Source organism: Phyllostomus discolor, chromosome 6 (assembly GCF_004126475.2).
Source record: "Phyllostomus discolor isolate MPI-MPIP mPhyDis1 chromosome 6, mPhyDis1.pri.v3, whole genome shotgun sequence".
NCBI classification, from domain to species: domain Eukaryota; kingdom Metazoa; phylum Chordata; class Mammalia; order Chiroptera; family Phyllostomidae; genus Phyllostomus; species Phyllostomus discolor.
The window spans coordinates 123,405,704-123,421,142 of record NC_040908.2 but is presented as its reverse complement, the minus strand read 5'-3'; the positions used below and the strand labels follow the sequence as shown (position 1 = coordinate 123,421,142).

At 37.7% G+C, this 15,439-nt stretch overlaps 1 protein-coding gene and 1 pseudogene across 1 annotated transcript; both read right to left on the bottom strand.

The window, feature by feature from the left end:
• Positions 1-5,602: 5,602 nt before the first annotated feature.
• LOC114498885 lies at positions 5,603-6,571 on the bottom strand (annotated as a pseudogene).
• Positions 6,572-8,218: 1,647 nt separating this feature from the next.
• LOC114501033 (olfactory receptor 51G2-like) lies at positions 8,219-13,127 on the bottom strand. The gene is made up of 2 exons (XM_028517773.2): positions 12,855-13,127; positions 8,219-10,187 (listed from the first exon to the last, which is right to left on the bottom strand). Exon 2 carries the CDS (start codon positions 10,161-10,163, stop codon positions 9,222-9,224), a length of 942 nt encoding a protein of 313 aa, XP_028373574.1. The 5' UTR covers positions 10,164-10,187; positions 12,855-13,127; the 3' UTR covers positions 8,219-9,221.
• Between the last annotated feature and the right edge of the window lie 2,312 nt (positions 13,128-15,439).

Below are 15,439 nucleotides of genomic sequence, written 5' to 3'. Positions count from 1 at the left end.
CACAAGTTTTAAAAAAAACCTGAAAGTATTATGCTAAGTGAAACAAGCCAGGCAGTGAAAGACAAATATCACATGATATCACCTTTAACAGGAATCTAAACAACAACACAAAACAAAACAAAAAACTAGCAAAATATAACCAAAGACACTGAAATAGGGAATAGTCTGACAGTGGCCAGAGGTGAGAGAAGAGGGAATTTCAGGGGGGAATGGGTAGGGATTACAGGAACAAATTTGGAGGACACATGGACAAAAACTAGGGGTGGGGGGTAATGGGGGGAAGGGGGGAGGGTTGGGTGGATGGGCTGGAACGGGAGTAGGGGGGAGAAAACTGTACTTGAACAATGATTGAAATAAAAAAAAACAAAAACCTGAAAGTAAACTCCAGGTCAGAAGGCCAAATGTGTGATTTACTTTAAGTATTTTTGCTGGGGACCACCCTGCTTGGTCTCAGGAAGCTGTAACCCCCCGTGACTTACGCTGAATGAGAGGCCTCCAGATCAGGAGCTACTAAGGAGACAAAACTTATTTCCCTGGCATGAACGTTGCCTCTTCTGTGCCCGACCTCCTAAGCTTGATCAGTTAGCCAATGATGGGTAAGATTTCCCAAGAGGGGAATTGCCTAAGACAGGTATGATCACGTAGAGGCTTCTGGGAAGAGATTCGGGGCTGTGGAAATGAAGGGGTGGTGGACAACCACCCCTGCCCCCTTGGCTTTGTCAAAGCCTGAGTCCTTCCTTGTTCTAAGATGTGAGAAATCCAAGTCTCCTGGCTGCTTTTATCTTCTCTGTTAACTCAGGCCTGCAGAAATAGCAGGGGTGGTGCAGCCCAGACCAGAAATGGTGGACTCCTGGGGTAATCAGGCCTGGGACATAGAATATGCAAGATCCTGTAAGATCTGTTTGCTGAAGGATGTTATTAGGTTAGAATTTGAAGGCACAGACAGGAAACCAAAACTGGCCCTTGAGCCCTGGTAGACCTTTCACATGATAAAATTCCAAGCTCTGCCCAGAATCATAGCGGAGGTTCTGTCTGCACCTTTGTAAGTCACCTACTTCTTTTGATCTTTTCTGCCAGACTGTGAATCCACAAACTACGTCTGTATTCTCAATAAAAATCTGCTTGGGAATGGACATGGCACGCTCTCCACTAGAGAGAGTGGCCATTCTGTCCCTATTCCCCCACAGGACCTGGTTGTCTCTGTGTATGTTTTTCTCGTGTTTTCGACAAGCATCCACAGCAGAGATGGATACTGCTGGCTGGTATCTGCCACACATTTTACAACAACAAAAAAGACCAATATTATAACAGTCCATTGAAGAATAAAACACTTTTTCATCAGTTTCATGTGTTGCTGTCTAACCAATCACACAGTGAGAAACAGTGAACAATGGTCAATGTACCATGTGAGTGTAGGTACAAACATAATAAAAATATCAAGTAGAGCATGGAATGTACCAAAATATAATATTATAACCAAGTAGAGTTTAACCTAGAATAAACATTTTTAAAAAATCATATATATGCTTCCCAGTGACATGGAGGAAAAACTGCATGATCACTTCAGCAGATAAAATATATTTTCATCATAAACCTCTGAGTAAAGATACTCAGAGTAAAGTATAAATGGGGGGTACTACCTTGAATTGAAAGATTTTATATATGTGTAACACATATATATGTATAATATGCTATAGCTAGCATTGAAAAAATAAAAAGACATTAGACATTTTCACTCACTACCAAGTAAAGGTCAGAATGTACCCATGATTATTTCTATTCAAAATTTTCTTAGATGTCCAAGACAATGTAATATAGGGAACATTATAGGGTAAAAAGGGAATATGGGGAAAAAAAGAAAAATGCATAAAAATTTGAAAGGATAGTGTAAAGATGGTTATTCACAAATGATATGATTGTTTATTTAGAAATTTATAAATACTAATATAAAGAATAAGTGAATTTAAGAAAAGTAAGCCAGGTTAAAAAAATAAAAAAGAAAATGAATCCCTACATGCTTGAAAAAACAATTTGTGTAAATTTAGAATACCATTTACATCAAACAATCAAGATGTTTAATTAGGAACATCAAAAATGTAAAAATAAACATAAAATACTTATGAAATATCAAAACTGAAAATTTCAAGACATTGCAGAAAATTTCAAAAGACCTGTAGACCGTGTTCATTGAGTAGAGTATTCTATGTTGTTAAGATAACAATTCTTCCCAAAGGAGCATGTTGACAGCACAATTTTACTGACATCCTAGTAGGTTTTATTGTGGAAATTGACAAGTTGATTGTATACTTTATGTGAAAATGCAAAAGGCCTGCAATGGGCAAGATGAGGAAGACATTAGACTACACCACTAGGACTTAGGACTAACTCTAAAGCAACTTTTATCCAGCAGTGTGGTATTGACACAATGTTGGAGGAGGTAATTGTGAGGTCATAATCTCCAGTGAACCACAAGCTGGACCCACACAATTAGAACCTCCTTACCCTTCCTCTGTCCTTAGAATGTATAGTCTGCCCACCATTCCTACAGTGGAAGTCATTTTCAAGGAGGTAACCTTGAGTGAGAAATGTATTATTGAGACCATCAGGACAGTACATATGACTGGACCTAGTGAAGGCCTCTGTATAAACTTAAGATTCTTGCAAGCAGGTATGGAGATATACTGGTCTTGTGGCCCCAAGACAAACCTCACCCACCCATATGTTCCCTGCCACCCACCATTCTGAAGTGGCCTGCCTCTTGCTTCTGTTGCTCCTTGTCGTTTGCATACAGAGGCCAGTTCCTGATATTCCCAGGAAATTGCCTGAGGTTGCAAACCAGTACAGAATAGACAAAATGAGCAATTTATGTATAAAAATAAATTAAATACTATTGAGCTTTATCATAAATCAATTTCATTTGGATCATAGACTTAAGTATTTTCAATAAGTGGAGGAATTTATATATAAAAACAAATTAATTACTGTTGAGCTTTATCATAAATTGATTTTATGTGGATCATAGATCTAAGTAGTACATGTAAAAGAAAAAATGTGTAGAAGAAATTTATGATAACATGTTCATGACCTTGGATAGCCAAGGATAATAAACATTAACCCTGAGATAGTAGTAATTAATCACTTAAAATTAATTAAAAGATCATCTATTTATGAAACCACACTTTTAAGAGAAGGAGAAGACAATCCATCCCCCAGGAGGAAATGTCCTCACTTTACATATCTGCCAAAGGAAATATAGAGAACTCCTACAAATTAGTAGGTAAAATAATAAAAAATGGACAAGGTACCCAAACTGGCACCGTCCAACTTGCATTTTGGAAAATGAAAATTAACATCACAATGAGATACTATACTATAGCACAACAACTAGAACTGCCACAAGCAAACACATCTCTAAGAATATCTATAGAAATTGTATTCAAAATAGTCAAAATTTGAAACAACTTCAATATGAATCAGAGATTGGTTAAAATAACTTTATATTCTGATTTAATTGGCTTGTGATGTTACCTTATTACCCAGACATTGAAATGCTCCTCAAGTAATTCAATTGCCTTGCCAAGGTTGAAAAGAGGGCTTTCCATGCCTCCTTTAGAAATGCTATCAGATAAAATGATATATATCTAGGTACCTGCCTGTCTTCTTAAACATAGCATTCTGTAGATGATTTACCATTTCATGATAATTTGCACTACCTACTCAGTACATTGGTTCCTAATTCTTGCTGTAATAGCATGATGTATGTATTTTCTAAAAACTTCCAAAAAATACCTACAGGCCACTCTATGGGTTGTTTTTCTATGTATCCTTTAATAATTACTTTGAGTTGTATTTTAATAGCATTTCTCACTGATGTCATTCAGCCATCTTTGGCATTCTTAGTAGACAACTCCTGATTTGTTTCTTTTACTTGATTTGATTTGTTTTGATTTGTTTCTTCTTTCTAAGTGCCATTTCTCCAGCCCTTCTAGGAAGAAAAAGTCCCCCTTTTATTTATTACAGTTGCAGTGATTGTAGCAGCACCATAACTCACTTTTGCTAATCACAATGCATGTACACCCATGGGTATATTGATCAAGTGTGTAGTTTTCAGCCCTTTCTCTAGATCTCTGAAGTGGAGCTCATATAGTGAAAGTCCACTCTCTTCTCTGTTAGTTGAGGTGTAAGAAGTGTCACCACTACCTACCCATTCTACCAGCTTACAACCACTTACCACACCATATTGGTGCTTCATTCAGAACACTGACAGAAGCAAAGAAGAGAGGTGAAGAGAGTGAGTGGGTGGTGCTAATATCTTCTAGAACATGATAATAGTCCTAGGTTCCTGAAACTTTTGCTTCCTATCTGTAAACCATTGTAATGTTCTACCTAAGGGTGTTAAGTTTGTTTAATGTGATATGATTTGGTTTACTGTCACTAGCAATGGACTGTATATTATAATAATACAATCTTTATAATTTTTAGAGTTTAGTGTGGATTAAATATAGTAGTGTTTATTAGATGTGGGACTAAATTCAGTCAGTAACTTTTAGTGAGAACCCGACTATATCTTATTTCTATACATGAGATTACTTCACTTATTTTTTGATTTTTAAATCCTTTTTATGCTTGTTTTTATTTTACTGCTTGTCCCAAGTAATTAACTTGTAGAACAAGTAAACTCCATATTAATGGGCATTTTCAGACATACTCTAACAGATTCTTTGGTTTTCTTATTATGCATTATATTCATGTCTTCAAAATTTGCTAGGATTGCTATGCTTTTAACAAACATACAATAAGCCACTCGTATTTTCTATGCACTTTGCTTGACACTGACAAAGAGAGAAATTAAAATAGTCTACTTCAATCACCTACACATCGATGTAGGATATAGACAATTAAGAAATAATACCCTTATATAGGCCTATAACTGGCATAAAGAGGGGGTTATACAGGCTTGGATAAGGAGCAGCTCACCCAATATGCATACCAAAAAAGGAAATTTATTAAATATATTACAAACACTTTAAAATATAAATGAAAGAAATATTTGCTCATCTATTAGGTTCTTACAGTTAAGGCATGTTTCACAGTACTAAAACAAAAGCCCTTTTATTAAAATTGTTGATGAACTATGCTCAAAATCACACATACATTTCCCACAACACACACACATCAAGTGAGCTGTGTTCAGGAGATGCCGCTAGCATATGTGTGTGTTTGTGTGTATGACCAATCTTGCACTTCATTTTAGTCATTACTGATCATGCCTGAGTTCATTAGAATCACATTTGCTTTTTTCCTAAATACTTTTTGCTGTTTTAGAATAATATATTGAAATTTCATTAAATCAAATTAAGATAGTACGTATATAGCTGTTATTGATAAAATCATATAGCTGATTGTGTGAAGGGATAGAGGAGAGAGAGGAAGTAAGAAATGCAGTTATCAGCATATTCTAACCCCAAGCCATCTAGTATGTTGTTGCTGTTAAACCAATAACTTGGATTTTGATGGGGCAGCTGAGTATATACAGTACATATTCATGTTAATATCTATTACTTCATTGCAATTCTTTATTCCCATTTTTGTTTGAAAATTGTCAAGTGAGCTTGGCATTTGCTGCAAGAAATACCCCATCAAACCTGTTTGTCACATAATTTCCGAGGATCCAATTTCTAATGTGCTGAGTCATCACAGAGTACACACTGAAATTCATTAGTGTAGGAACCAGAAGGACAATATCAGCTATGAGGACCCTAATAACTGGTGAAACATTTTTGGCAAGTCAGTGAATAATAACTAAGGTGACAATAAGTGCATAGAAAATGAATACTTACAAATATGGGAGAAGCAAGTGTTGACGACCTTGAGGCGGCCTTTGTGTGAGACTGTGACCAATACGATTTTCAAGATCAGCATGTAAGACACAGAAATACACACCAACTGTAACATAGCTGTTAGAGCCACAAACAGGCCACAGATAAAATTGACCCTGTTGTCAGAACAAGCCAACTTCATGATACCCTGGTGGAAGCAATAGAAGTGAAATAGAAGGTGTTTCTTGTAGAATCTACGCCTGTTTAGAATAAAGGGAAGAGGCAAGACCAATAACATGCTTTGTATAGCAAATACAAGGCCAATTTTAATGACTCTGTCACTTGTCAGGATGGAGGTGTAGCTCATAGAGTGTGGATGGCTATAAAGTGATTCATTGACATAAGAAGAAATGATGACTCCATAGATAAGAATCCATGAATGAAAAATGCTTGTGCAAAGCAGTCATCAGCGGAAATTCCAGTGGCATTGAAAAAAATTCTCTGCATGGTTGGATGTGAGTAGAAGGACAGTTGAGGTCCAAAAAGGCCAATACGGACAGAAAATAGTACATAGGCTCATGCAGAGAGGTCTCCACTTTTATGAAAAGGAGGATGCTATAGTTTCCCAGGATGGCAATGAGGTATGTGAGGCCAATGGGGATGGAGACCCAGATGTGAGCATGTTCCATTCTTGGGATCCCAATGAGATAGAAGGTAGAGATGTGCACTTCGCAGGTGTTCGAGACTGACATTTCAGGAATGAGATGGAATCAGAATGTGGGTCTCAGAGAACTTTTGTACAACAGCTTAAATACATTAACTCAGATGTGTATGCCTTAATCATCTGGCATGGGAGGTAGTCTCTGGATAGAAGAACCTGAAGGGGAGCAGTGGTTTGCAGATTTTTTTAATCCTAAGGTTTGTCTTATCTAGAACTAGCAGAAGTTGGGTGCAGTTTTGTGAGGTATATAAACCAGGCAGTCTCTGTATGGTTAGAATCGTATCAATTTAAAGCAATTGATTGTGAAAGAATTTCAATCTGGTGCCAGTGAGCTTGAGCTGAAGGACCTACTTGCTGTGAAAATATACTGTGAAAGTATACAGGTAAATACACAGGGACTATTTTTAACTCATTTATATAACACCATGAAATGAAATATTACTTAGCCATAAAAAGGACTGAAGTACTGATACATGCTACATCAGTATGCTAAGAGAAAGACATCAGCCACAAAATGCCACATATTTTAATAATTCATTCATATCCAAATCCAAAACAGGGAAATCTATTGAGTCAGAAAGTATGTCATTGGTGCCTTAAGACGAGGTGAAGGATATAGAGAAAGAAGTGATAGCTAAAGAGTGTGAGATTTCTTTTTGAGATGATAAACATTGATTGACAGTTATACATATCTGTTGATATATTTAAAAACATTGATGTATTTTTTAAGATGTTATTTATTTATTAGAGAGGGAAGGGAGGGAGAAAGAGAGAGAGAGAGAAACATCAATGTGCGGTTGCTGGGGGCCATGGTCTGCAACCCAGGAATGTGTCCTGACTGGGAATCAAACCTGCAATGTTTTGGTTCACAGCCCGGGCTCAATCCACTGAGCTATGCCAATGAGGTCGAAAAACACTGATGCATTTTAAATGGGTGATGTATGGTATGTAAACTGCATCCAAGAGAGCTGTCAAAATTTTTTAAAAAATAAAACAATACTTAGCAAAGTAATACACTAACAAATACATGTATTTTAAGTGAAGAAAAGAAAAAACATATGCCATGATAACATAAATCAAAAGAAAGCTAGACAAACTACTGAATTCAGAAAAGACACACTTTATTTTTGTTTTTTTATCTTTTCTAAAGTATATTTTACTGGTTATATTATTACAATTGCCCCATGTTTTCTCCTCTTTATTCCTCTCTGCCCTGCACCTCCCTCCTACCAGCATTCCCAGTGCTGATTCCCTGGTAGGTGATTTTGTGTACATTCTAGGATCCTGTGGGTCTCTTCAGCATGTTCTCCTGTGAGGCTAGGAGGTTCTCTTGCCACTGCAACTCCATAATTTTACAGCCAGAGGTTTGAGGCTTTCTTTCCCCATGCTGGAACCCTGGGTTGCATGGGCTGTCTTGCTCCCCACTTGTTCTTCCCATTTTATACACCTGCAAATGTGGGACCAGCTGGTCCACCAGCCACCACCTTACCCACCTGATCCTCCAGCGGCCACCTTGCTGCATGTCCATTCTGCCCCAGCTGCCTGTATTCTCCCCTCCTACCACACTGAATGTTGTTTCTTCTCTAACTTCTTGGTTGTGACACTTCCACACAGATCGATTTTCTGGCAGTTCTGGTCATTTTTTTTGTTTTTAAATTTATTATACTTCTTCTGGTTGTGTGAGGAGGCATTGTATCTACCTACACCTCCATCTTGGCCAGAAGTCAGAAAAGACTACTTTAGAATGAAAGAAATTTTCAAGGATAAAGAACATTACATTTTAATGAAGGGACTACCCAGAGAGACATAGCAAATCTTAACATCTACATACCTAACAACGTAGCATTAAAATAGTTGGGGAAAAGCTGATAGCATAACCAAGAAAAAAATAGACAAATGTGTTATGATGTTTTGGAGCCTTTGACATCTCTCTTCAGTAACTAACAGGTTAAAAGCAGATCAAAATGGGTGAAATGTGGGTCTCAGAAGTGTCTGCCTACTCAGAATATAAAAGCCTCCATAAGTTTCTAAACACAGAAACATGATGGTTTGGGATCATCTGAGAGCCACTCTAATCAGTTTAATAATTTGGGCCAAGGTGTCTTCCTTTAATGCTTCTGAAAACATCCTGAGCTTTGCCCATTTGTCATGGAACTTCTCTTTATAGAAGAAGTCTTTCTTCCTGGAATCATTTTTCTCTCCTGAACAGAGGATTTTTTAAAAAATGCATTAAAAATACTTTCATAATACGGTCTATTTCATGAGCAAATATTATAGCTCTTGACTACAGAACCCATAGGAGACCCAGTGTCATAACCTAAATCTTCTCTAGAAATTGAGGGCTTTAACAAGGTGTGATGAATAACTTCACGAGATTGCTGATTTGATGAATCTTAGTTTCACAAACATTTATTGCTGGTTATTAAAAGAGTTCTTCTAAGAATGGCCCAACCTGGGTTTAAGGACCATATTCTTTAGTATGTCAACATGAATGTAAAACAAAATCATGCCTTTATTCTCTACACCAAAAAGATAAGATTTACTGTTGTTGAGGTTTGTGTCTAGTTTCTTAAAGTCAAAACATTATCACTAATATATAAATTGAAAATTCTACAGTGGTGTGGAGTACTCTAATAAATATAAAGAGGGGGAAGAAAGTTGTATTTTAGAACCTCTTTTCCCTAAACTTTCTGTTGTTTGAATTTCTTGAGAATTCTGTCACGAATCTGCTTGGTTTTGACACTGTAGACAATGGGGTTCATGAGGGGTGGAACCAGCAAGTAGACATTGGCCATGAGCACATGGACAATTGGGGAAGCATTCTGCCCATAACGCCGGATCATAGATAGCCCAATCATTGGTGTATAGAAGGTAAGGACAGCACAGATGTGGGAGATACAGGTATTGAGAGCTCGCACCCTCTCTGTTTTGGAGGCTATACTCAACACTGTGCCAAGGATGAGGATATAGGAGAGGAGGAGGAGCACTGAATCAAGTCCCATGGAGCAAATGACCACTATGAGGCCATAGATGCTGCTGACTCGGCGGCTGGACACAGTTGTCTTTATGAGGTCCTGGTGCAGGCAGAAAGGGTAGGAGAGAATATTGACAGGCCGATATTGAAGCCTCTTTAGGAGGAAGGAAGCTGGAAAGACCAGAGCCAAAGCCCTTCCAGCAATTGCCAACCCAATCCCAATGATGACACCATTGGTTAGAATGGCCGCATAGCGCAAGGGCTCTCGGATGGCTACGAGGCGGTCAAAGGCCATGGCTAACAGAACGGCTGACTCGATAATTGAGAAAACATGAATGAAGTACATCTGGACCAGACAAGTGTTGAAGGAGATCTCCCGTGCATGGAACCAGAAGACACTGAACATTGTAGGCAAGGTTGTAGTGGATAGGCCCAGGTCAGTAAGTGCCAACATTGACAGAAAGTAGTACATTGGTTGGTGCAGGGAAGGCTCAGTTCTGATGATAAATAGGATAGTAATGTTCCCTGCAACTGAGGTGGCATAAACAAAGAAGATGGGGAGGGAAATCAAGCCATATCTGCTTTCAAGGCCTGAGAGGCCTGTCAGGAGGAAGCGAGGGTATAGAGCAGAGCTATTGAAGACAGACATTGTGGGAATGGAGACACCTTCAGTCTATGCGGGGAGACAAGAAAGGAAAACAATTAAGGTAAAAGTCAATATTGTAAAAAGAAGCTCTGATGCACACTGCTCTGTTTTCTGTTTCAATCACTCTTCTGCTCATTGTATATACATTACTACCTACATTTATTATTTTACCAATTAATTCATTATTTCCTTATTGCACATTTATTGAGAACCTATTTTATAAAAGAAAATTGGGTACTGTCAAAATATAGAGTAATATATAGAACATGTCTTCAAGTAAACACTTACACTCTAGTGGATAGAAAGAGCTCAAATTAAAACAAAGTGTAGTTTAAAACACAGAAAGAGGATCTATCCGGGACCAGGGAGGTTAGTGAAGGTTTATGAAAGGTAATTCTTGAATTAGTTCCTCAAATGGCAGATATGAGTTCTGTGGGAACAAAGGGCTGTGATAGATACTCTGTGCTGATGGGCACCCATGCAAAGCAGGAAACTCTTTGCATTACAACTGTAAATCAATATAATTGAGCAAAGCTGTAGGTGACATGGCTTTTCAGATTGTTATTGGAGTTAAGATGGAAATTCTGAGGGTAATTGTGCATCAATACATAAAGTTGGGTCTTACTATTAGAGGATACAAGATGACACTTTCTTAAGTTAATGATTTGACCAAATGTATATTACATCAGTGCTGACCTAGAACAAATGTTAAGATTGTTTTAAATATTGACAGATGAGAAGGCAGGGAAATCCTTTATAAGGCTCTTGTAGTCATAAAAAATGGATAAAAGTGACATGTGACAGAGAGGAGGATAAAGAATAAATAGATATAAAAGTTTATAGGTAGAAAAATGAAACATTGTTTGATGATCATATGTTAAGAATAAGCAAAAGGAAGAAACCCAGGAGATGTGAAGTTACTTGGTAGATTTTAGTGTCATTCATAGAAAAAAACAAAAATTTTAATGTTGGAAAGACTAGGAGTTAAGATTAATTCAGTTTGGTTAAAATAAATTTGAGGTGTGTGTGTCAAAGAGATGAGATAGTGGTATTTTTGGTTCCATAAAGATTTATCAAAAGGGAAATGACTGCTACTTGGAGAACTGGGAAGGATGCATAATAGAGCAGAAAGAGAAAGAAATAATCCTTAGGAAAAAAAATGAAAAACAATGCAAAAGAACACATGGCATGTGAGAAGAAGAGTCTAACAGGCACCAAGTAGACAAAATGTGCTCAGGGAACATAAGAGGCAGAGGTTACTAATGACTGAAGAAGATGAGGCATTTAATAGAATCCTAGAAACTCCCATTACTTAGCAACATGATGGTGACCCAATTCCAGCTACTCTAGGCACAACATGTCAATGAAATTTTTTTCACTGAGTATCATTTTTTTCAAAGTTCATCTGTTCCCCAATCTATCCTGCTCCACTAATACACTTCCATTTTGCGATTTCCTCTGACAGACTTAAAATAACCAATTTCCTCCCTTCCTAAAGGAGTCACAGGAACCTTTTCACTCTGATAAAACTTTCTTCCCTTTTTAGAAAGAGATACAATAAAGAAAGGAATTGGCTTACATATTCACATAGTCTGATTTATATACTGTATTAATCAGCATATTAGGCAATACTGGTCCTTATACATCTCCCTCACTATCCCAGCTTTTCATATCTCAAACTTCCCCTTGCCCCTTTAGCATCATTGAACAAGAATTGTCATCACTGTGGCATTTGCACGCAGTTATATTCTCCTCCCTTGAGATCCTCCCTCAAATCTTTCAGTGTCTTCAGACACTCCATCCTGCCCAGGTATGCCAGTCTGCCCTCTAAGATGTTTTTTCTGACTCCTTTGTAGAAAATCCTCTGACTTAGGATATTCATAATTCATCTCCCCTAAAGGGGTCTGTTGGATACGGACACAAGCACCCTGATCTCAGTGGCTACTTCTCCATAGTGAAAAAAACAACAAGAAAAAACCCCGAGGGCAACTGCCATTCATTATTTCTATCATTTTGAACAGTTTACTAAACTTCTTTGAACATAAAAATCGGGACCTGTTTTACCTTATATAATAATATTCAAGAGATTCAAGAAAATGTATCTAAAGTGCTCAGCACAGAGTCTGAGACCTAGGAGTTACTTTGGGCTTAAGTAAAGCAAAACATTAATGGATATGTGGAAGTAGTCACATCTCAAACATATCAGCCGTATACAACAGTGATCCAAAGACAGGTGTGAACTGGAGTGCCCAAGTGGAGTGTCACTGGTAAACATGTTACCCCTTAGGACTTAGGAGGATTACTTTTCCTAAATTCCTCTTTCGGCTTATAATATTGCTAAGTGTACACGATGTGCATGAGAGTGAGATAGAGGAGGTATTGGAATCATCATGAATATCATCATTGCCATCATCATTTTAACCTTATAATTTTCAGTTAATAAGAGACAGCAATGTGTGAGAAACCAGAGATTTCAGAGCATGATTCCATCATTTATAGTATCTATACCTTGAAGTGAATTTTAATGGCATTCCATTGCAAACCCTTTTGAGCAGCCTTTGAGGATGATAGTCTGGCTTCTTTGGGGGAATGACAACCTGTATCTCTGATCCCCAAAACAGTAATTTCACTTGGTCAGCTTTCTACTTCCTGGATTCTTCAAATAGGTACTAATCTTTTATCCATGTTTCTCACCTCAGAAACATTCCTTCATGCATACCTGAGCCCTCAGGTGTAGACAGTCACTCACCCTGCTGCAGGTTGTTCAGGGATAGGGGATTCTTGTAAGAAGAGAGAGCCACCAATGATGAACATAAGAGAATTTATATGTGTGCGTATATACATACATATATACAGTGGATCCTAAAGCAGATAGTTCTTCAAGGAAGCATAGCTTTCCTCAGGAAAGCTTCCATTTGTTTTACAGCAACTCCAGAGCGAAGATGGCATATTTGGGGGTTCAGCATCCTTGACTCTATCCAGCAATGTGCTTCATTAGCATTATACCTGGTGCTTTAACTACTCTGAACTCAGCGTCCCTCCCCAGACTAGTCCATTCTCTCAGGATCATTTTTTTTTCCTAATGCAATCTTCAGGGAGTAAAAATGATGCCACTGATGCCACTGCATTGGAGCTTTTTGTCTTGCTCAGGGGAAGGAGATGATTATGCCAAATTCTCAAGGTGGGAGTCCAGATATGGCAGCAACTGGGAAGTATCCCTGAACTCATCTGATGGAGAAATGGGCTGGTTTAGTTAGTCAGAATGCTGCGCAAGAAAAATTCTGTGCTCTGAAGAATCAGAGACATAGAGCAAGTTCTAACTGCTCAAAATGTGAATTCTTTAGTCTGCCTATATCAAATTTTTCTAAAATGTACAATAGGCCACTGTCCAAATAGAATTAATGGCCCAACATACCAGGTAAACCTTGACAAAATTCTGTTTGGGACAAACTGCACATTGTAATTCCATTGTGTGTAAACATTAATATTGCTTGCTAATGTTTCAGACTTTTCCAGACATATGGTATCCAGAGAGCATTTATTAATTGTTGAAATTTGTGTTCAGCAGATCTCCATGTGGGAAACAGGAGTTGAGAGAATCCTTAATGTAAGGCAGTAATTCTCAACATGAAGAAAATTTCTTCCTAAAGGGTTATTTGACTATGTCTGGAGACATTATCTGTTGTCACAAGGGGGGCAAGGTTAAGGGCATCTGGTTTGTAGATAGTAGAGATGCTCCTAAAATCTTACAAGGAGGACATAGTTCCCACAGCAAACAATTGTTCAGTCTAAATGGTAAGAGTGCCAAGATAGAGAAATTTTGCTTTAAACTGGGGGGAGGGCACAGGAACAAATGGGGTTGGGGGAGGTGAGGGAACAAAACTGAACAAAAACTCAGTATTTGCTGTTTAAGTCTCAGGGTAATATGAAAGCAAAACCCACAGGCTCTGTAACTACAACAGTACAGAGCATGGACTGCTGAGCCAAAGGTGCTGATCTTTGAATTCTGGTGCTGACACTCAATGAATGACTATGCAACCTAGCAAACACTGCTACTCAGACTTTTCTCCTCAGTTTCCTTATGTGTACAATGAGTTCATAATAATTTATCTGTCTCTTTGTTTGTAAATGTTCAATGAGTTAATATATGTATATCTTTAGAAGATATTAAGTCCTTAATAACAGACAACCAAAAATTGACTCCCTGATGCTTTGGTACAGATTTGTTATTTAAAATTAATCATTCCTAGCATTCATCCAATCTTCCAATTCTGTGACCCGATATTTTATGCTCTGAGGTGACACTGATTTCAAAGACCCTGTCAAGTATTTTCAAAGGGTACATCAAATTTCACAGACATTAAATAATTAAATCATAAGGCCAATTTCTCTGAATCTCATTTCATGAGTATCAGATGGCTTTTTACTGTGTGACATTGGTTAATAAGATTATATGGCTTTCAAGCATATAGTTCTATGTGCAGCATTATTCTCAGTGGCCAAGACTTGAAAACAATCAAAGTGTCCTTTCATAGTTGATTAGAGAAAGATGTGGTACATATATACAGTAGAATGCTACCTAGCCATAAGCAAAGATGAAACACTGCCATTTTCAACATCATGGATAGGCCTTAAGAATATCATGCTAAGTAAAATAACAGACAGAAAAACTTAAGAACCATATGGTTTCACTCATATGGAGGGTATAAAACTGAGAGCAAGAAATGAACAAACAAGAAAAACAAGTGAGCCCTGGACAGGTGGCTCAGTTGGTTTGAGCATCATCTCATACACCAAAAAGTTGAGGGTTCACTTCCGTGTCAGGGCACATACCTGGGTTGCAGTTTCGATCCCAGATGGGTGATACAAGTGGCAAACAATTGATGTTTCCCTCACACATTGATGTTTCTCTCTCTCCCTTTCTCTCTATCTAAAAGCTATAAACATATCCTCAAGTGAGGATTCAAGAAAAATAAGAAGAGAGAACAAACATACAAAAATTTATACACATAGACAATGATATGGTTGTTACCTGAGAGAAGCAGGTGAGTGGATAGTAAAAGGTAAAGGGGGTCAACTATATGGTGTTAGATGGCTCTTTAACCATGATTTGGATTTGTATGTGTGTTTATTTTCAAAAAGCAAACTCATTTCTTGGAGAGTATGCATCTAGTTTTAAAAGGCTGCATTTCTCATATTAATTTAATATGTTGACATTCTAAAATGTACATTGTATCCATGAGTTTGTTTTTGGGGATTCAGCTCTCTTGGCATCTTAT